Below are 21419 nucleotides of genomic sequence, written 5' to 3'. Positions count from 1 at the left end.
TCCCTCTCCCCTCCTCCACCCCGATCCCTCTCTCCTCCTCCACCCCGATCCCTCTCTCCTCCTCCACCCCGATCCCTCTCCCCTCCTCCACCCCGATCCCTCTCCCCTCCTCCACCCCGATCCCTCTCCCCTCCTCCCCCCCTCCCTCTCTGCCTCCCCCCCTCCCTCTCTGCCTCCCCCCCTCCCTCTCTGTCTCCCCCCCCCCTCTGCCTCCCCCCCTCTCCCTCTCTGCCTCCCCCCCCTCCCTCTCTGCCTCCCCCCCCTCCCTCTCTGCCTCCCCCCCCTCCCTCTCTGCCTCCCCCCCCTCCCTCTCTGCCTCCCCCCCTCCCTCTCTGCCTCCCCCCCTTCCCTCTCTGCCTCCCCCCCTCCCTCTCTGCCTCCCCCCCTCCCTCTCTGCCTCCCCCCCCTCCCTCTCTGCCTCCCCCCCCTCCCTCTCTGCCTCCCCCCCCTCCCTCTCTGCCTCCCCCCCTCCCTCTCTGCCTCCCCCCCCTCCCTCTCTGCCTCCCCCCCCTCCCTCTCTGCCTCCCCCCTCCCTCTCTCCCTCCCTCTCCCTCTCTCCCTCCCCCTCCCTCTCCCTATCTCCCTCCGTCCCTCTTCATCCCTCCCCCCTCCCCCTCCCCCTCCCCCTCCCCCCTCCCCCTCCCCCTCCTCTCCCCCTCCCCCTTCCCTCCCCCCCTCCCCCCTTCCCTCCCCCCCTCCCCCCTTCCCTCCCCTCCCCTCCCGCTCCCCTCCTCTCCTCTCCTCTCCCCCTCCTCTCCCCTCCCCTCTTCCCCTCCCCTCCTAACAACTTCAGAAATTCTGCAAGCATGACCCCGACCTCCCTGTCGCTTGTCATTTCAACACACCACCCTGCTCTCATGCCCACATGTCTGTCCTTGGCTTGCTGCATTGTTCCAGTGAAGCTCAACGCAAACTGGAGGAACAGCACCTCATCTTCCAACTAGGCACTTTACAGCCTTCCGGACTTAATATTGAGTTCAACAACTTTAGATCATGAACTCTCTCCTCCATCCTCACCCCTTTTTGATCCCCCTTTTCCAAATATTTATTTTTAAATTTTTATATATTTTCCCCCACCTATTTCTATTATTATTATTTAAAAAATTTATTTCCATTTATTGTTTTATCGCCACCTTTTAGCCCATTTTGATCTTTTCTCCCACACCGTCCCCTCCCCCACCCCCATCTGTCACTTGCTTATCCTGCTTTCTACTCTTAATGTCACCATTAGCATCTCCTTTAGCCAGTATCATCACCATCAACAGACCTTCGACCTTTTGTTTATGACATCTTTCCCAATCTCTCCTTTGCCTCCACCTATTACTGGCCCTCCATCCAGCTTCACCTGTCCCACCCTCCTTAAACAGTATATATTTCACCACATTTTTACTTCTCTTTATCTCTGAAGGAGAGTCATACGGACTTGAAACGTTAACTGTTTCTCTCCACAGATGCTGTCAGACCTGCTGAGTTTTTCCAGCAATTTTTGTTTTTGTTCCAGCAACATGCTGGCTGAGCCCTGCAAATTTTGCACATGCAGGGTTTGAACTTGGAATCTTCCCAGTCTCTATGGCTCAGAATGCTATTTTAAGCATTTTCCCCATGATTTATCAAAGGAGCATGTATTGTTCCAGTTTTCCAAAAATACAGACAATGATATATCACAGGAAAGCTTGCAGGTGACATCATATTGGTGAAATAATAGCTTCACTCCCTCCCCAAATCACAACAAAGACAAATCACATTTTAACAATTGTTTGAAAAAACATTGCAAGGGATTCACAAAATTAATATATTCCTACCCTTCTTTAAATTTCTGTCCATGTTAATTTCTGAGCGTGGTGTGATAACACTAACATCTTCTTAGGCTGTCCCCTGGGATTGAGACTAACGTGCTTTCTTCCCAGTTCAGTGGGTACTGGGATGGCTGAGTCCAGTCCAAGTCCAGTGTGTGATCTGCAGACTCTGCCATGTGCAGGACAGTTGATACTTGAAGGGCTGGGTAGACGAGTGGTTGGAAAGTTTGTGTGCTCTCTCAACTTCACCTCTGCGTGTTCCCGACAAAGTCTCTCGATGCGTTTGGTGATATCTGAATAAACCTTCTACATTTTGGTCAGTCACAAGCCAGGGACTCCCATGAGTCGGCGGTGATGTTTGACCTCTTCAGGGATGCTTTGAGGACATCCCTAAAGCGTTTCTGTTGTCCTTCTGGGTGTCTCCTGCCACAACCAAGTTCCAAGTAGGGCAGTTGCTTTGGCAGTCTAGTGTCAGGCATGCAAATTACATGCACTGCCCAGCAGTGCTGGTTTTGATTGATTAGCACCTTGATGCTGGACAAGTTAGCTTCGGAGAGGAGGCTGCTGTTGGACAGCCTTCCTTGCCACTGGATTTGGAGGATCTTGCGAAGACACTGCTGGTGGTATTTCTCCGGTGCTTTGAGGTGTCTGCTGTAGGTTGTTCAACTCTCCAAAGCATATATAAGCATGGGGATCACTGCTGCCTGGTAAATCACGGCCTTAGTCTCAGGTTTGAGATCTTAATAAAAAGCAAAAAACTGCGGGGTGCTGGAAATCCAAAACAAAAACAAAAATACCTGGAAAAAGTCAGCAGGTCTGGCAGCATCTACGGAGAGGAGCACAGTTCACGTGTCGAGAACTGTTGAAGGGTCATTCGGACTCGAAACGTTAACTGTGTTCCTCTCTGTAGATGCTGCCAGACCTGCTGAGTTTTTCCAGGTATTTTTGTTTTTGTTTGAGATCTTAATATACTGTTCCATGCAATGATAATACTGTTTGTCTTCGTGCAGAGACAATGCTTTTGGAAACTTCAGATCTGGGGATATTATGGAGTTTCTCATTTTACAGGGTTTGTGGCAGTGTTACAATATTTACAGGGGTTCTGTGTTTAATATATAATTTTACAGTTAGTCTGTGGTGTGTTAGTATTTATAGAGATCCCGATTCTATGTACGATTTTACAGGGGGACTGATGGAAGTGTGTGTCTCCCTGTGATAGGGGGTCACCCAAGGAGCAAAGCCTTAGAAGTTAGGATAGTTTCACACTTCATTCATAAGCAACTGCTGCCGATTACGTAATAGCCTTGCATTGCGTGACACGTCACCATGAGTGGCGTGCGGGTTGCGTGTGACGCACGTCTGACGTATGACGCACGATGCTGTGGGAACGGCAATGGCGGTAGATTGCACGAAGGCGGCCGGGGGCGTTCGAACGTCCCGCTCTCCGCGGGACGGCCTGGACAAAAGCATCACGTTGCCGCCTGACGAGATTTTCCGCAACCTGGAGAATGCCAAGAGCTTTGCCATCGACATAGGTGAGTAGAGGAGTAAGAGTGACGGCTGTGTTGAGAGTGAGGGGCGGGTGATAAGGGACAGGGAACTGTTTGGCCTGAGAGGACTGGAGGGCGGGTGGTGCGGCGAGTGGACGAGATGCAATGCGCATGTGCGGCCTGTTGCAGCGCTCCTGGACGTTGTAGTTCTCAGCGCGAATGGCACTGGTTGGTCGATGTCGAAAAGCATGGACAGCAAAACTACAACTCCCACTAGGCATCACTCTGACAACTCACTCCAGGCAGAAAGTACACAAACCAGTACAGGTGTTTACAGAGCAAGTGAACTAAGTGCAGGCTACTAACCTAGGACCGGTTTGTGCTGCATTCTGACTAACCTTCAGCACATGATTGTTATTTATCAGGGAACAAGTCATTTGTTTTACCTTTAAAGCAGGCTAATAGGCCAATATAACAGCAGCTTGTAATAACAGAACGTCTTTAACATTGATCTCTAGATTCGACTATTCCAGTGTTCTCTTGGATCCCACCATGCTCCGGTAGGTTTCCTAACTCAAACCAAGTCCTGTTCAACCGTCACCCATGAGCTTGATGACCTACATTGGCTTCCAGTCCAGCCGTGCCTCAATTTTCAGACTTGTGTTCAAATCGCTCCATTGTCTCACTCCCTCTGTATTTCTGTGACCTTCCCCAGATTTACAGTCCTTTGAGATCTCTGCGCTTCTCCAAATTTGGCCTCTTGGGCTTCGCAGATTTTCTTCGCACCACCATTTGTGACCTTGCCAGCTGCCTGGGTCCTAAGCTTGAGAATCACCTCCTTAAACCTCTGTCTCTCTTCCTTCGCCGCACTCCTTGAAACCTAGCTCTGACCCAACTTTTAGTCATCTGGCCTCATATCTCCTTATGTGACTTGTTGCCCAATTTTGTTTGATAATTGCTTCTGTTATATTAAGGACACTACATAAATGCAAATTGTTGTTGTAGAAGAACATTCCAAAGCACTTTAAGACCTCAATGCATTTATCCTGGGCTCCATTTCTGATGAGGCAATTTGCGCATACTTATTATTTCTTGATTTCAGTTACGGGACATAGAAGTAGAATTCTAACTTAGTAATTCAAGGAAAATATGCTTTTTTCCTGCCAGTCTTAGTGACCTTCTTTCTCCCACAAAGGCACTGACTCTGCTGGAATATGCTTCTACTGGTGCCAGTTACTCTCTTATTAAATTAAATGCTAAATGTTGACCAGGCTATTAGATGGCTGGTATTCCTGGATAGTATTCAAGGGAGGAGATTCTAGCAATTTATTTTTTCTCTCTCCTCTTGATCCAGGATGGTTAATGCTAAAAATAATGGGCTATTGCTAGCCTTCTGAGATGATGTAACTAAGGTGAGAGACCAAAGGTCTTTTTGCTTTTGACTAAGCTGCTTATTACCTTGTCCACCTGCATCATCAGGGACACTGGAATTTGTGTTTTCTGTAAAAAGGAATAGCCAGTGAACGTCACAGGAAAATTCATTGCATTTTAGCTTGATTTATTTATCTATTGCCCTCAAGATAATCTATCTTTTCCCACCCTTCTGCGCCAGTTATTTGAGTAATGTGTGTCAGTATAAATTATAAAGATTGTTATGGTGCATTTTCCCAGTCAGTTATAGTGGTTAAATGTTCTGCCTTAGGAAATCATTAATTATTTAGGAAGTCATGTATGAATTGCCCACTGCCAATTTAAAAAAAGAAAACCAGACTTTGAAGCTATTAAAAGGCTTGCCTGCTATAGAAAGACGAGGTATGAACTCAATAGCAATCCATAAAATTGAGTGCCTCCATTATGTATGCAATGGCAGGACGTACAATTTTGCAGTTTACAGTTTGCTGGAATGGAGCAATATGCTTCAGTAATACACAGGTTTTCCTGAAAAAAAGTACAGAGACATTCAGTCCATATTCTGACTTTAACAATCTTTGTTGGCATAGTGAGAAATTTGTGTAAAAGAGTTTAAAATCCTTATACGTCCATCATTCTGGATGGACTGTGTGGATGCAGACAAGTAGTTGCTTATAAACAGGTGAAAGAAAATAAAGGAAATCTTTTGGAAATTGCATTTATTGACCTGAGGGTGGGTGCGTTGAGTAAGTATTAAGTTTCTGGCATGTTTTCTAGATGTAGATTTATCTATGTGAAAGCAGAACTTGTTGGAAGTACACTGTTAGTCAAATCAGCATCTGTGAAGAGAGAAGACAGGTTGTGATGTTTCATGTGTGCCATTCATCACAACAGGTACACAGGTAGAATTTAATAACTGATGACCAGCTGAACATTTCTAGCATTTTCAGTTTTTATTTGATTTCTAGCAGTTTTTGTTTTCCTTTTCTGTGCCTGCTTTATGTGGCTAGAACAATTCTTCTCCCGGATTTCCTGGTTGTGGGTTGAAGATCCCCGCCAGTGATTGAGCACAGAATCGAGGCTGATGTTCCATTGCAGTGTTGAGGGAGTGCTACATTGTTGGTAGTGAGGTCCTTTGGATGAGATGTTAAACCAAGCTCTCTGCTTGTTCTGCTGTAGTGGATGATGGTTTAAAGTTCTCATAATTTTTGAAGAAGAGCAGGGAGCAATGCCCTGACCTCAACCAAAAATAGATTGATTAACCATTCAATATACTGCTATTTATGTGAGGTCTGGATGTCTGCAGAATGATGAAGGAGTTTGTCTGGTTGGCTGGAATTTTCTTTCCCAGTGAGCAGTGAAGGCTGGGCCATTGAATATGTTCAAGGCTGAGTTAGACAGATTTTTGATTGACAAGGGAGTCGAGGGTTATAGGGTACAGGCAGCAAAGTGGGGTTAAGGCCACATCAGATCAGCCATGATCTTACTGACTGGTAAAGCAGGCTTGGGGCATATGGCTTCTCCCCCTATTTCTTATGTTCTATGATTGGTTATATCAAGTTACATGTTGAGATTACATGAGAGATGTAATAAGATTCTGCTTAAATGCAACTCTGTTTTTCATTTTACCATTAAAATAAGGGCAAGGTACTGTATTATCAATCGAAGAATTAAAGAGGTGGTGGTCAGGTGGCACATTATGACTTAGATGGTGATCAAGTTTTCTGTGGTTTGCATTTTTGTTTGTAAACTGTCTTGCAGGCTTCTAGTAGCAGGTTCTCTAGGTTGGTTTAGATCGGTGCTTATTGTGTTGAGTCTAGTGTGAGCAAAAGTGCTCATTGTTTCTTGGGTGATGTTCAGAGCTATTTTGAATGCTTTTCAATCCATTGTGGGGTTTTACTTGGAGCTGGTGTACTTGGTCACCGCCTTTGTCCCTTCTGACACGACGTGCTTGGCCAGTTCCCTGAGCAGCAGCAGGCGCACGGCGGTCTGGATCTCCCGGGAGCTGATGGTGCTGCGCTTGTTGTAATGGGCCAGGCGGGAAGCCTCACCCGCGATGCGCTCGAAAATATCGCTCACGAACGAGTTCATGATGCTCATGGCCTTGGAGGAGATGCCGGTGTCGGGGTGAACCTGCTTCATCACTTTGTAGATGTAGATGGCGTAACTCTCCTTCCTCGACTTTCGCCGCTTCTTGCCGCCCTTTGCTACCGGTTTCTTTAAGGCTTTTTTGGCTCCCTTCTTGGGAGCTGGTTTCTTCTCATCAACCATCTTCAGTTTCAGACACAGAAAATGTTCAGGGCTATGGTGAAGGAGCAGGTGAATGGGACTAATTGGAAAGCTCTTTCAAAGAGCTGAATGCCCTCTTTCTGTGCTGTAACGGCCTATGAAAAGTAGATTTTAAAACATTTAGTGTGTATAAAGATGTCAACATAAAGCATACACATAAATGGGTCCCCCAATGGTTCAATGTATAATTGCACCACATCATATGGTACTAAGAGATACAGATTAGGCATGTCCCAGGTTTGAATCTTTAGCTGAGATTAAATAATTCAGACTGCGGCAAAGGTTGGGAGAAATATTTGGTTTCCTTCCTGAGACTGGCAAGAATAAACAGCTTCTCATTGCTACCAAGTGACATAGCCTGGAATGTGCGTATGTTGACTTCAAATTTGGGCTGAGCTGTGATTGTCAGTCCAATATTTGGCTAAAGGGAGTCGTCGTTCAGCTGACATGTAACTGAGAGTGACAGGGTTACACGCCCTGCTTCAGGGCTTTCCAGAGCTGCCAACCGGAAGATACTTTGCCAACACAGCTTGGAGAAATGTCCTACTTTACTATATTACCTCAAGGAAGAGGGACTTCAGTTATGTGAAGACACTACAGGAGCTGGGACTGGGCTCCAGGAGAATTAAAGGGAGATTTAGTAGAGTTGATCTAAATCACAAGGGGTTTTGTTAAGAGTAAACAAGGAGAAACTTTCTGCCAGCCAGGGGCGTTGGTAAACCAGACGACACTGATGTAAGATAATTGGCAAAAGAATCAGAGGACAGAGGAGCTGAATGTTTTGCCTGAAAGAGTGGTGGAAGCAGATGCAGCAATGACTTTCAATGGGGAATTTGAAGCTTGAAAAGGAATAAAAAATTACAGGGCTTTTGGAATGGAGTAGGTAAGTGGGATTAATCAGGTGGTGTTTTTACGAAAAGCTAGCGCAGGTGCAATAGGCTGAATGGCCTCCTCTTGTGTTGTAACATTGTTATTTTGCAAGACAGTAGCAGAGGTAACCCTAGAGTTTAGAATTAGCCCCAATTCACATACCCGAATAAATTTTCTGTACAGTAGGTGAGCCAGCAGATTTGAATTATGGTCTTTGCTGACTTAGATGACCTGAGCCATGGCAGGAATTGTGGGCAAGGGGGTGGAATACAATTCACATCAGTGTGACTGGATTAGGAAGGTGCACAAAATCAACCTCTGATTATATTCAGTATTCTTGCTGAAACTGTGCATAATAGATGAGGATTGAGCTTGGCTATGATGTATTTAAAGTACAAAAATCCCACCTAGGCTGACACGTAAAGAATGGGCACTTGGGCAAAGCACCATACCACAGCTAGAATCAGCACCTGCAGAAGAGGGAAGTTTCTTTTCATTGTAAAAACGTAGTTAAATCTTGTTTGCATTTCTCGCGTGGCGAGCTTTAAGTAATAGTTGTGATGGAGGAGAAGTGTATACAGAGACCAGCTACTTCCACACAGCAGAGCAGTGAGGAAAGCTGGTCAAAGCTTGACTGTCATTGACAGATTATGTTGTTTGTCTGCCTGGCCTTGGAGCTGAGAGAATGAATTGTAGGATGAGTTGAAAGACATCCCCACCCCGCCCTTAGAAGATATGGGATTGGTGAATATTTGCCTCTCTGCACTTCTAATGTTCAGGGTAGGAGATTTATCAGCTTAGTTGCTATAGGTGGCAGCTAATTGATAACATCTTTTCACCAGGAACATCATGATATGTTTCTCCCAGTAACCCCCAATGAAGTGGATAAATGAGCTTTATTTACTTAATATGCTAGCCAAACGTAAACTTTATTAAATACATCACTGATGAAGTGCTTTAAAAAAAAAATCAAAGTGAGCCGTGGACTTCAGTTCTGAGTTCACTGGATGTTTGTGTGAAGGAACAGAACTAAGATTAGTGCATATTCCATTCACCTGAATGTATCCATGAACATGCCATTTTAAATTGTATTTGTTTATTTAACTTATCCTTCTGCTGATGGCCTCTTTCCAGACCAGCTCTCCCCCCAACTCCCCTGATATCCTCCCAAGGTCATTACAATTCAACTTTGTTGTAGCAGAAATATTGAGGTGCAGGCAATCAAAGGCAGATAGTGAGAAATAGAATAATCTAGTATATAAAACATTGGAACATGGCCTACTTTGCAGTTCCTATTTCTTGAGCAGGAAACCGGTTGGCAGTGTGTTGTCGTTAGGAACTTGTGGTAATTTGGTTGCATCTCCATTGTCTGGAGGCTTTTCCCAAGAGAGGACATTGTAAGTACAGAATTTGTGGGCTTCTTTCTGTTGTTTCTCCAACAGAGAATGACAGTGTACAGGTGTAATACAAAGGAAAGAAAAGATTTGTCAGCCGCAGATTCCTGTTTCAGCTAGAGAACTAACAGCAAAATAATGAATGTTCCTGTTCAGGAGAGATAAGGGTGTTATCTTTAGGATTTTAGTGAAGGATGCCGACTTTTTGTGCTGTGCCCTTTGAGCTGTGCAGAGCACTCAACAGTAAAAGTATGAATTTAGCTCTTTCAAACTTTCTAGTCTAGAGCATTTTGAGCCAGATAACCCCAAGCTGAATTACTAGTGGTTACAAACTCATCTGGTATTGGAAATAGGAGCAGTTTGAGCTGGTAAATTAAGAGCAGCAAACAGCATTGACTCATATTGACACAAGTATCATTTTCTCTTGTGTATTGGCACCAAATCATTTATGTCTAGTGACAACACTGGTTTAGCAGTGCTGTGCGTTTTTAGAGCTGTTTCTCTTCTGCAGGTTTTGAGCTGTTATGCTACATATTAGCTACAGAACTAGCATGATGTCTTTTGTTAACAGGTGGCTCCTTGACAAAGCTGGCCTACTATTCAACTGTTCAACATAAGGTTGCCAAAGTACGATCCTTTGATCATTATGGCAAAGTAAGTATGATGTGTAGCAACAAAAACAACTTCTATTTATACAGCACTGTTAATGTAATAAAACATCCCTAGGCATTTATAATAGGAGTGTTATTAAGCAAAATTTGACACTGAGCCACATAAGGCGATAATGAGGCAGATGGCTGAAAACTTGGTCAATCAATTAGAGGAGCACAGACACCTCAAGGTTGTGGGGCTGAGCAGATTGCAGAGGAAGGGGAGACCGTGGAGGGATTTGAAAGCGAGGATGCGAATTTTAAAATTGAAGCATTGCTTGACTGAGAGTCAATATAGGTCAGTGAACAGGACTTTGTTTGAGCAACAACACGTTCAGCAGAGTTTTGAATAACTTCAAGTTTACAGATGGTAAAATATGAAAGGCTGGTCAAAGTGCAGTGAAGTAGTCATAAAGTCATGGATGAAAGTTGCAGCAGTAGATGGGCTGAGGCATGGGCAGAAATGGGCAATGTTACAGAGGTAGAAAAAGATGATTTTGATGATGGATAGAGAATTTATAACAGGAGGCTCATCTCAAGGTCAAGCAGGATGTCAAGATTGCGAACCATCTGGCTCAGTCTGAGGCAATGGGCAGGGATGGGGCTGGAATCAGTAGCTAAGGAATGGAGTTTGTGGCATGAGCCAAAGACAATGGCTTTGGCCTTCTAAATTTTTAATGGGAGGTAAATGCAGCACTTCCTGGATTATATGTCAGACAATGCAGAGGCAGTGGAGGGGTCGAGGAGGATGGTGGTGAGGTAGAATCGGGTGTTATCAGCGTACATGTGAAACTTGGTGAAAGTTGTACTTGAGTTTGAGAGCAAGTTGGACCAGACAGGTTATGTTGAGAAACACCATCAACTGTGCAAGACCGCATAATAATATAAAAACATCATTCATAATGGTGTCTTTGTAACTCATACAACAAAGAGCTATTTCCAAAAGCAGTTGCTCCCTACACGGATGGTAAGCAGGTGAGCTGATTCATATTATTGACTAAATAGAACTAACTGTAGTCATTACTTTTTAATCTACTTTATTTTTTCATTCTAGACAGCTATTATGACAGGTGTAATAGTAAATTAACAAAGAACACGTAATCAAAAAATGTTGACAGTTTTGATGAAATAACTAGAACTTTGTGGAAATTTTGAGCTTTTTGTCAGATGATCATTTAAAAACCTTTTGTCATACAAGGGTATCTAAACTATGACCTTCAGCCCAAAATGTAGTTCCCAAGCCCTAACAGTCTGGCCCACTAAGTCCAGGTAGCTCAATCCTATTTGTGCCTTTGTTGCTTGCTGATTGATTTATTTCAATTTTATGCTGCTAGGAAAGGACTACCCTTATCACTGTTACTTCATTGCTGAAATCATCCTAAACTAGAACGTCAAGCTTTATTAATATCAGGAACTTAAGACACTTGCAATTTATTGGGAAGGTAGATTTTAAACTTTGAGTCTTTATAGTACACCCTGAGCATCTGTTGGAGACCATTGAGGTAGATTTTTGTTCAAGTTGTATTATGTTTCTCCTGGAAAATGTGCCTTTCTGCAGCCTGTAATTCAGCCCATGATGCTGTGTTTGTGTTTTTCTAAGGTTCCTGATGATGAACCATTGTACGAGATCTCTGTTCAGGAAGAAATCACTGCCCGACTTCATTTCGTTAAATTTGAAAATGCTTATATAGAAACATGCCTGGACTTCATCAAAGCCCACCTGGTGAACACGGAGACCAAAGTGATTAAAGCTACAGGAGGCGGTGCTCACAAGTTTAAGAACCTGATCGAGAAGAAGCTGGGACTAAAGTAAGTGAGAGCATGGAGGGAGGCTGTGACATTGTGGTAAAGTCACTGGACTAGTAATCCAGAGGTCCAGGCTAATGCTTTGGGCACGGATTCAAATCCCACCACTGCAGCTGGTAGAATTTAAGTTAATAAATCTGGAATTGAAATTCAGTCTCAGTAATGATGACCATGAAACTATTATCAATTTTCGTAAAAACCCATCTGGTTCACTAATGTCCTCCAGGGAAGGAAATCTTCCATCCTTACCTGGTCTGGCCTACATGTGACTCTGGACCCAAACAATGCGGTTGACTTTCAACTGCCCTCTGAAATGGCCAAGAACGCTACTCATTTGAAGGGCAATTTAGGAATGGGCAACAAATGCTGGCCTTGACAGCAACACCCACATCCCGGGAAAGGAATTTTAAAAAAGCTGATGAGAACAAGTGACATTGGTACCAGGGTACATTGAATCACACAGCCTCCAACCAAATCTTTCTTTCTTATATTCTGGGCACATGTGGGAAACTCAGTTTGCTCCATTAAATCTAAGGGTTGCTAGCAGTGCTGCATGTAGCTGCCGAAACTTGCTAGCTAGCTCTCCTGGGCTTGCTTGTGGATCGATGGAGAAATAGATTTCAATGGTCAGGAGCAATTATGTACCAAAGGACCGTGTGTGGGAAGGATGAGGTAAGAAGACTCTTTGAATGAAGACAAACTATAGAAAAAAAACCCCTCCATGGGAGGAATTCCCACTTGCCTTAATAAATTGTCTAATCTTCTCTCTGTCTGTCTTGGCTGAAAGTGCTTTTGGCTTTGAGTCAGGGCATCATAGGTTCAAGTGCCACTCCACTCTTGAACTTGAGCACAAAACCTAGGCTGATAAAACTTGTGCATTACTGACACACCACTGCACTGTTAGAGATGCTGTCTTTCAGCTGAGTCATTTAAACCAAGGCTCCACCTGCCCCCTCAGGTGGACATGAAAGATCCATGGCTCTATCCTATTATCTTAACCAATATTTATCCTTCAACCAACTACAATAGATCATCTGGTTCTTATCTCATTTTTATTTGTGGAATCTTCTGTGCAAATTAACTGCTGCATTTCCTACATTGATCATTTGAAAGCAAAATTGCATCATTGGCTGTGAAGAATTTTGGGAAAACTCGAGGTCATGGAAAGGTCTTATATAAATGCAAATTCTTTATTTCCTTTGTTTAGTACTTGTGATTATGCATACTGAAATTATGTTTTTAAACTTGGAATAGAAATCAAATATTTGTTGGTATATATCCTCTTTTAGGCAGACGATGAACTTCACTTTTGAAAATGTCAATGGTGAATTATGTGGTTTTGCTGCATTGCAAGAGACGTTTTCTTAAGTTACTCTTTGAGTTATTCACTGTATAATCATTTAGCGTTCAAAAGGCAAATGTTTATACAGCCCTCTTGCTTTCTGCTGTGAAGCAACAACCTGAAATAATTTTCTGCTTCTGGTTTGATATTTAACTAAATCATAAGTTAATAAAGACATGAATTAATACTGTGCTCTCTGAATGTGGGCTTATGTTAATAGTCCTTAATCGGCATACTGCTGGGTCAGTGGCATGTTCAAGTTAGATGCAGTTAAAAACATTAATATGTTTTGCATTATTAAACATTGCTTTCAACCAATTTCTATTCAGTTTCTCCATCTCCTGAAGGAATTAGTTTTGAAGGAAAGACTATAGGCTGGATTTTCGCAGAGTTAGGGAGACTCCACAGACCTTTAAAAATGGCAGCCAGGACCCGATTCTGAGATACCTGACTCCATTCCTGGGGTTTCTGATTTTCATCAGGGCCTTTTAAATTTTCAGCCTAGTTCGGATCATGAGCCCGCACTTTGCATTCCTGACCTGGCTGGCTCCATTTCAGGAATATGCGTGTCCTGCTCCTCTGCAATTTTCATGGAGTTGTGCCAGCCTTTCAAAGAGTCAAGGTTCACAGCACCTCAAGAAGTGTTGGAAACCATTGTCTACATGGGAACCTTTTGAAAGGCAAGTTCAAATGGTCGTCCTCATGCCTCCCATACCAAGGGATGGCACTTTAATGCCCATTCACCCAGTATACACTGTTTAAAACCAATGAATGCTGTAGTGACCTATAAAAAATATAAAAACAGAGTTTAAAAAACAGTTATTTATTGATAACTTTCTTAAACAAAATACTACTTTTGACGACAGGCCAATAAAAGTGTCAGTGGTCCAGACCGTTTAAAGTATCAATAGCAGAAAGGGCAAGCGCTTGAAACCTCTTTTCATCTTGTGTAAATAAGCATTGTGCAATTGACAAATTGACAGCATAGATCAGAGAGCCAGAGTTGTCAATCAAGCTTTGTTTTCCCTGGGGCTCAGGTGTTTTAACAGGCTAATGGATTTCTGGGCTCTCAGCCAAGCCTCATTATGTATTTTTGGATTAGAGCCCAGACCTCCACTATAATACTAAAACATCCAGCCCCAATCTAAAGCGATGAGCGACTGCACTTTAGTGAAAGAATAACGCAGTACATTTTGCATGGTTTAATGACCCTTTCCTTATAAAATAGTATACCCTTAAACCGAGCATGAGGGATGCTATAGGACATTTGCTGAGTTTATAATAATGTTAAATTGTTTCTCCTTTTCCTGTCTGTGACACTTTAAAAAATATGTATTAACACATGAGTTGGAATATCTGGCATGTCTGCCTGATCTTTGGAATGCACTTTTTAAATAAAGAACCCAAGCCAGCCAGGTCATTCATCTTGAGCATTGGTCAACAGCCTGAAGAACTATTAAATTTTTGACCTCATCCAGTAATTATTTAACTATAACTGGACTCTAGTCATAATGGGAATAAGGTCATGAGCAGCAAATAATACACCCTGCATTATATACTGCAAAGCTCCTGTTGATATAAAACACAGACTCATTGTAAGCAATATTATCAAATTCCACTAGTATAATTGTATGGCTCAATGTGCCTTTTTTTAGGCTGAGCGGAACTTTATTACCAGTCAGTGTTATGGAGGAAAGCAGACAGTATTCAGATACAATGAACTGTGTGCTGTTGTATCTCAGTTTTTTTATATGGTATTGTTATGAGGTGAAATGTACAATTTGTGATTATGAAGTGGTTTTGTTTTAAACCCACAAAGCCTAATTGCTTTTAAGTAACCCCAAGGTGATTTCACACGCAAGCCACTTAAGATGCTCCTATCTGACTCTGGTATCTTATGTATGTATATTCCAAGTGACGGCCTTTGTTTCTTTATAAATTTCCCCATTACACTTAAAGACAAAATCCATGTTAGACTATGGGTGGAATTTAATGTAGGTAACAGGGACCTTGCCCGCTGGCTGGAGATCCAGCAAGATTCTCACTTTGCCTCTTTTCAGAAAGGCACACTGTATTAAGTGTCAATCAAAGACTTAGCTGGGCAGCAGTGGGCCTTCCCCAGGGTAAAGCAGCTCTTCATAGCTTGGCAGCTCCACCAGGGAGAGGGTGGTGGTTGTCGGTAATGCATCCACCCGAGACCCAGGATTGCTGAGGGACCCAGGCCACAGCTAATGATGGTGGGGGAGGGGTCGTGGGGAAGGGAAGTCGACAGCAAAGGCAGTGGGGTGGCTCTTGGTGACACCTCTCCCCCCCCCCCCCCACCCTCCAACGCTGGGGTCCATCAATCAGGTACTGAGTGCCTTTGAATAAGGGACCTCCCCTGGAAATCCGCAAGCTACTTCGACAGAGTTTGCTTTTCGGCCTTCCCACATGGCCGTCCATGAACCTCCCACCACGGACTTAATGGGGGCAGATGCGGGAAGGTGACGGTCCGCACCTGATTAAATTCCCTGCACCGTCATCAAATTTGCCACGGGAGATGACATTAAATTCCCCACTTTGTGTGCGATCTAAAGGGTAGCAGGACAGGAATGGTATTGTACCATTGGTATGGGTGGGGAAAAGCAGCTCTCAACAAGATTTGAAAGATGTACAGATATTCTAGGTTTCTGCATGTGCCAGCAATATGTTGTTGATCTAGTGCCTGAAGTAAATTTACTTTTCCCTTTGGAAATATGCCTAAACAACATTTTTTTTTTAGCTTATTCATCCTAAACACTTCCATGAATCTGATACTCCCTTCGGCAATAACCTGACTTTAGTTAGAGTTTTTGGGAACAGCTACTTGTGGGGAAATCTACAGAGGAGCAGTGGGGTGTGTTCAAAAAGGAAATGGGGAGGGTACAGGCTCAACATGTTCTCTCTAGGGTGATAGGAAGGAGTAACAAGCCCAGAGAACCATGGATGACCAGAGATATTCAGGATACGTTGAGAAGGAAAAGAGAGACTTTGAGCAGGAACAAGGGAAGCAAATCAGCGGAGTCATGAGTGGAGTACAGAAAGTGCAGGGTGGAGCTTAAGAAAGCAATTAGGAGAGCAAAGAGGGGATATGAGAAAGCTCTGGCTGGTAAAAGTAGGGAAAATCCCAAGATATTCTAGAAGTATATCAATGCGAAGAGGATAACAAGGGAAAGAGTAGGGCCCACTAGGGGCCAAGGGGGAAATCTATGGGTGGAGCCAGAGGACATCGGTAGAGTGTTGAACGAATACTTCACATCCGTCTTCACCCAAGAGAATGAGGATGAAGGTATCGAACTCGGAGAGAGAGACTGCGAGGTTCTTGAGCAAATTGATAAAGGGAGTGACAAGGTATTGGGAGGTGTCGGCAGGCTTAAAAGTGGTCAGATCTCCAGGCCCGGATGTTTTGTGACCCAGACTGCTGAGTGAGGCAAGGGAGGAGATCGCAGGGGCTCTGATCCAAATTGTTAATTCTCTCTGGCCACCGGGGAGGTGCCAGAGGACTAGAGAACAGCTAATGTGGTTCTGCTATTTAAAAAGGGTTGTAGAGATAAGCCAGGGAACTACAGGCCAGTGAGTCTCACGTCAGTGGTAGGGAAACTATTGGAGAAAATTCTGAAGGAGAGAATCTATCTCCACTTGGAGAGGCAAGGTTTGATCAGCAATAGTCAGCATGGCTTTGTCAGAGGGAGGTCATGCCTAACAAATTTGATTGAATTTTTTGAGGAGGTGACCAGGTTGTAGATGAGGGTAGCGCAGTTGATGTAGTTTATATGGATTTCAGCAAAGCCTTTGACAAGGTCCCACATGGGAGACTTATAAAGAAGGCAAATGCACATGGGATACAGGGTAATTTGATAAGGTGGATTCAAAATTGGCTTAGTTGCAGGAGACACAGAGGGTGATGACAGAAGGATGCTTTAGTGACTGGAAGCCAGTGTCCAGTGGCGTACCACAGGGATCTGTGCTGGGTCCCCTATTATTTGTCATTTATATAAACGACATAGATGACTATGTGGGGGGTAGGATTAGTAAGTTTGCAGATGACACAAAGATTGGCCAAGTGGTTAACAATGGGGTTGAGTGTCTTGGACTACAGGAAGATATAAGACCATAAGACATAGGAGTAGAAATTAGGCCATTTGGCCCATCGAGTCTGCTCCGCCATTCAATCATGGCTGATATAGACAGGATGGTCAAATTGGCAGATAAGTGGCAGATGGCATTTAACCCTGAAAAGTGTGAGTTGATACACTTTGGAAACTCTTTCAAGTTATCAACAGTCACACATTGCAACTCGTTCGAGTACAATCACAGTTCTTGGTTTCCGGGAGTGGGACATGAACCCACAACCCTCTGATACAAAGGCGAGGGTGCTATGAACTGAGCCACAGCTGACACCTCCGATACACTTTGGAAGGAGTAATTTGACAAGGAAGTATTCAATGAACGGCATTATACTAGGAAGTTCTGAGGAACAAAGGGACCTTGGCGTGTGTGTCCATAGATTTCTGAAGGCAGAGGAGCATGTAGTAGGGTGGTGAAAAGGCATATGGGACACTTGCCTTTATCAATCGAGGCATAGATTACAAAAGTAGGGAGGTCATGTTGGAGTTGTATAGAACCTTGATGAGGCCACAGCTGGAGTACTGTGTGCAGTTCTGGTCGCCACATTATAGGAAGGATGTGATTGCACTGGAGGGGGTGCAGAGGAGATTCATCAGGATGTTGCCTGGGATGAAACATTTAAGTTATGAAGAGAGGTTGAATAGACTTGGGTTGTTTTCGTTGGAGCAGAGAAGACTGAGGGGCGACCTGATCGAGGTGTACAAGATTATGATGGGCATGGACAGGGTGGATAGGGAGCAGCTGTTCCCCTTAGTTGAAGGGTCAGTCACGAGGGGACATAGGTTCAAGGTGAGGGGCAGGAGGTTTAGGGGGGATGTAAGGAAAAACTTTTTTACCCAGAGGGTGGTGACGGTCTGGAATGTGCTGCCTGGGAGGGCGGTGGAGACGGGTTGCCTCACATCCTTTAATAAGTACCTGGATGAGCACTTGGCATGTCATAACATTCAAGGATATGGCCCAAGTGCTGGTAAATGGGATTAGGTAGGTAGGTAGGTCAGGTGTTTCTCACGTATCGGTGAAGACTCGATGGGCCGAAGGGCCTCTTCTGCACTGTGTGATTCTGTGAAGTTGTAGTTTGTCCGGGATGGAGCCAGGGGAGGCCTTGGAGAAACTAAATTTGGAGGTTGCTGAAATGATAAGTATTTCAATGGTGTTGGGGGGTGAGATAATTTTGCTGCTTCATTGCCATTCCTCAGACCCCCGTTCTGCTTAAAAGTCACGTTTTGTAGAAATGGAAGAATTTAGGGATCTTGAGTGATATTGTTTCCACAATCAGCATGTAGCTAGTTTTAAAGCTTTGGCTATTTGTGGAAGAGAGTAATGATTCCTTTAACTGGAATTAGATCTGGGTAGGTGCAGTGGTGAAGCATCATTGGTTAGACTGCATTTCAGTGCATTTTCGTTGTTATGCAACAAGCTGATGCATGCAAAGGAAATGTAATCTATCATTTTGATGTGTTTAATTCTTAACAAGGCTGCTTTAGTCGATCAGGCCATAAAAGCCTTTTTAAGCTTAAAATATCGTTGCCAATTCTGTGTGAATGGGGTGAGCTGAGTGTGATATCAGGCTGTTAAGCTGAGAAACCTATTGAAGTGAGATGTTATTGTCTTTCCCCTGTTGCTAGTCCTAAAGTAAGTTTTTTTTAATCCTTTCATGGAATGTGGGTGTTGCTGGCAAGGCCAACATTTAGTGCTCATCCCTCTTTGTCCTTGAACTGAGTGGCTTGCTAGACCATTTCAGAGGGCAGTTAAGAGTCAACCACATTGCTGTGGGTCTGGAGTCACATGTAGCCAGACTGGGTAAGGATGCCTGATTTCCTTCCCTCCAGGATATTAGTGAACGAGATCAGTTTTTTTTTACAGCAATTCTGAGACGAGCTTTCAATTCCAGTTTTTATTAATTGAATTTAAATTCCACCAGCTGCCGTAATGGGATTTGAGCCTGTGTCCCCAGATTATTAGCTTGGGCCTCTGGATTACTAGTCCAGTGACATTATCACTTTGCCACCATCTCTCCAAGTGCCTCCTGATGGCACTGAATCATTTTTCAGATATGGTGACCTGTCATAATCTTAATGATGTGCAAATTTCTGTTAACTAAATGTGTTAGGGGATATGAGGCAAAGGCAGTTATGTGGAGTTAGGCCACAGATCAGCCATGATCTTGCTGAATGTCAGAGCACGTTCAAGGAACGAAACTGTTTGCTTCTCTTCCTGTGTTTCTATGGCCTCCTTATACTATAGTATTTGGTATTATGCTTCTGGAAAAGGAGTGAGTCTGACAGAAACAGCGTTACTGGACATCACATGAACACAAATAGGCCGTTCAGCCCCTTGAGCCTGTTCCGGCATTTAGTGAGATCATGAATGATCTGTATCCCAACCCCATATTTCTTAATATACCTGGCTCGTAAAAATCGACCCTTTTCAAATTTAAAATTATTAATTGAGTTAGCATCTATTGCTTCTTGTGGGAGAGTGTTCCACACTAACCTTACTTGAGTAGGTATGTAATCAAGGCAGAGTCCCTTATCAGCGGGAAAAGTTTTCTCCATCTACCCTGTCGATTCCATTCAAAATCCTTAAAGCCTCAAACAAAACACCCCTTAACCTTCTATATTCCAGAGAATACAAACTTAGTTTGTATTCTCCTCATTAATTAACCCCCTGAGCCTTGATAATGTTCTGGTGAATCTATGCTGTACTGCTTCCAACACCAATATACCCTTTCTCTGAGGTGGTGACCAGAATTGTACACACTACTCCAAAGCCCTGGCTGGACTACATCTGTATAGTTGTAGCAAAACTCTCTTTATTGTCTAACCCTCATGCTTAATGGTGTTGAAATTCATCTGCCTAAGTTTTACCCACTTAATCTATTGATGTCTCTTGTGTAATTTTATGCTCCCATCTGCAGTATTTATTATGCCATCAGTCCAATATCTCCAAATCATGTCATGTTTTTCAGTCAAACCCTTCTCCAATTATAACCGTACAAAATGCTCCCTTTTCCCTGTCAGTTAACATGGGGAATGTTCATTGGTCAGAAATGGAAAATAAAGGAAGGCTCTCAATTTGTGAACTGTGTTTTGGGGAAAAAGAATGATGTATATTCGAGACTCTGACCCCTTAAGTGAGTTAATTACCTTACTATACGTTTCTACCCAACAATTATTCCTTATTCTGAAACTATAAGCACCATATTCCAATAGCGCACACTTCATTTTAGCTTTTTAAAATAAGTTTGATAAAGATATTTTATATTATTTACAAATAGCTTATACAGGGACACAGGAGCCTCCCAGGGTGTGCACTGGTGGAAAACTACTGAGAGGTTGCGAAAGGAATGGTCAAAGGAGAGAGTTTGATGGGGGGTTTTACAGGTAGGGAGGGAGTTGCTGTTAGTGGGATGTGATAGGAGATTGTGGTGGGATGGAGAGTTACATATGTTTTGTCAGGTTTGTGTGGTTTGTACTGTTCATGAGAATACATTATTTCTTTGGTTTTGTTAGTGCAGTGTTCTTCACACATTTGGGACAGTGCACTATTTTAGCCTCCAGTTCTTTTTAAGTTGGTTCCCTTTGAGATGGGACAGATTACATGGTAGATTTCTCATAGCTTGTGCTTAATGTTGAGTTTTATATGTATAATCCATTCCCAATTGATGTGATCCTTTGTACTTTGGCCTTCCAAATGAGTGAGACCAGATTTTTCTTTCAATTTCTTTGCAGAGTGGATAAGGAAGATGAAATGACTTGCTTAATCAAAGGTTGCAACTTTGTACTGCGAAATATCCCACATGAGGCCTTTGTGTACGTGAAGCATGCAGACCCTGAATTTCGTTTTCAGACAACGCACCCAGATATCTTCCCCTACCTGCTGGTGAACATTGGGTCGGGAGTATCTATAGTCCGGGTAAGTAGGATCTATGTAGAATAATTCGGTGCTATCAGTAACTGACAAAAGCGCAACATTCATTTAAGGAATGAAAAGGTGCATTCCACTAAAATATCATACATCTACAAAGGACACAGCTGTATACATACTGTGTTGCTTTTTCTCTTAATTACTATCTTTTCTCCATTAGCTTTCAAAACAGGGCTGGCACAGGTTATTGATGCAGAATTGTGGCTGTGATCTTCTAATTCATCTTTCTCCTAATTTTCTGCCCTTAACTTGTCAAGATACTGACTGTTATTTGGGAATGGTGCCAGTAGGAGCTGGCG

The 21419-nt window shown here is 43.4% G+C and overlaps 1 protein-coding gene across 2 annotated transcripts in view; it reads left to right on the top strand.

Moving 5' to 3' along the window:
* Positions 1–3181: 3181 nt before the first annotated feature.
* The window catches only part of pank4 (pantothenate kinase 4 (inactive)), a 54457-nt gene continuing 36219 nt past the window's right edge, over positions 3182–21419 (top strand). Inside the window, exons 1-4 of one of the 2 annotated variants that reach the window (XM_078557942.1) lie at positions 3182–3331; positions 9821–9903; positions 11500–11708; positions 20925–21108. In XM_078557942.1, the coding sequence (XP_078414068.1) occupies positions 3190–3331; positions 9821–9903; positions 11500–11708; positions 20925–21108 (618 nt within the window). In that variant the 5' untranslated portion in view covers positions 3182–3189. The remainder of the gene's footprint in view (positions 3332–9820; positions 9904–11499; positions 11709–20924; positions 21109–21419) is intronic. The other variant, XM_078557943.1, reaches the window with a different exon arrangement.

This window comes from Cetorhinus maximus, chromosome 15, assembly GCF_964194155.1.
Source record: "Cetorhinus maximus chromosome 15, sCetMax3.hap1.1, whole genome shotgun sequence".
Taxonomy (NCBI): Eukaryota; Metazoa; Chordata; class Chondrichthyes; order Lamniformes; family Cetorhinidae; genus Cetorhinus; species Cetorhinus maximus.
Note: the sequence above shows the minus strand (reverse complement) of the source record. Positions and strands in the feature narration are given on the sequence as shown.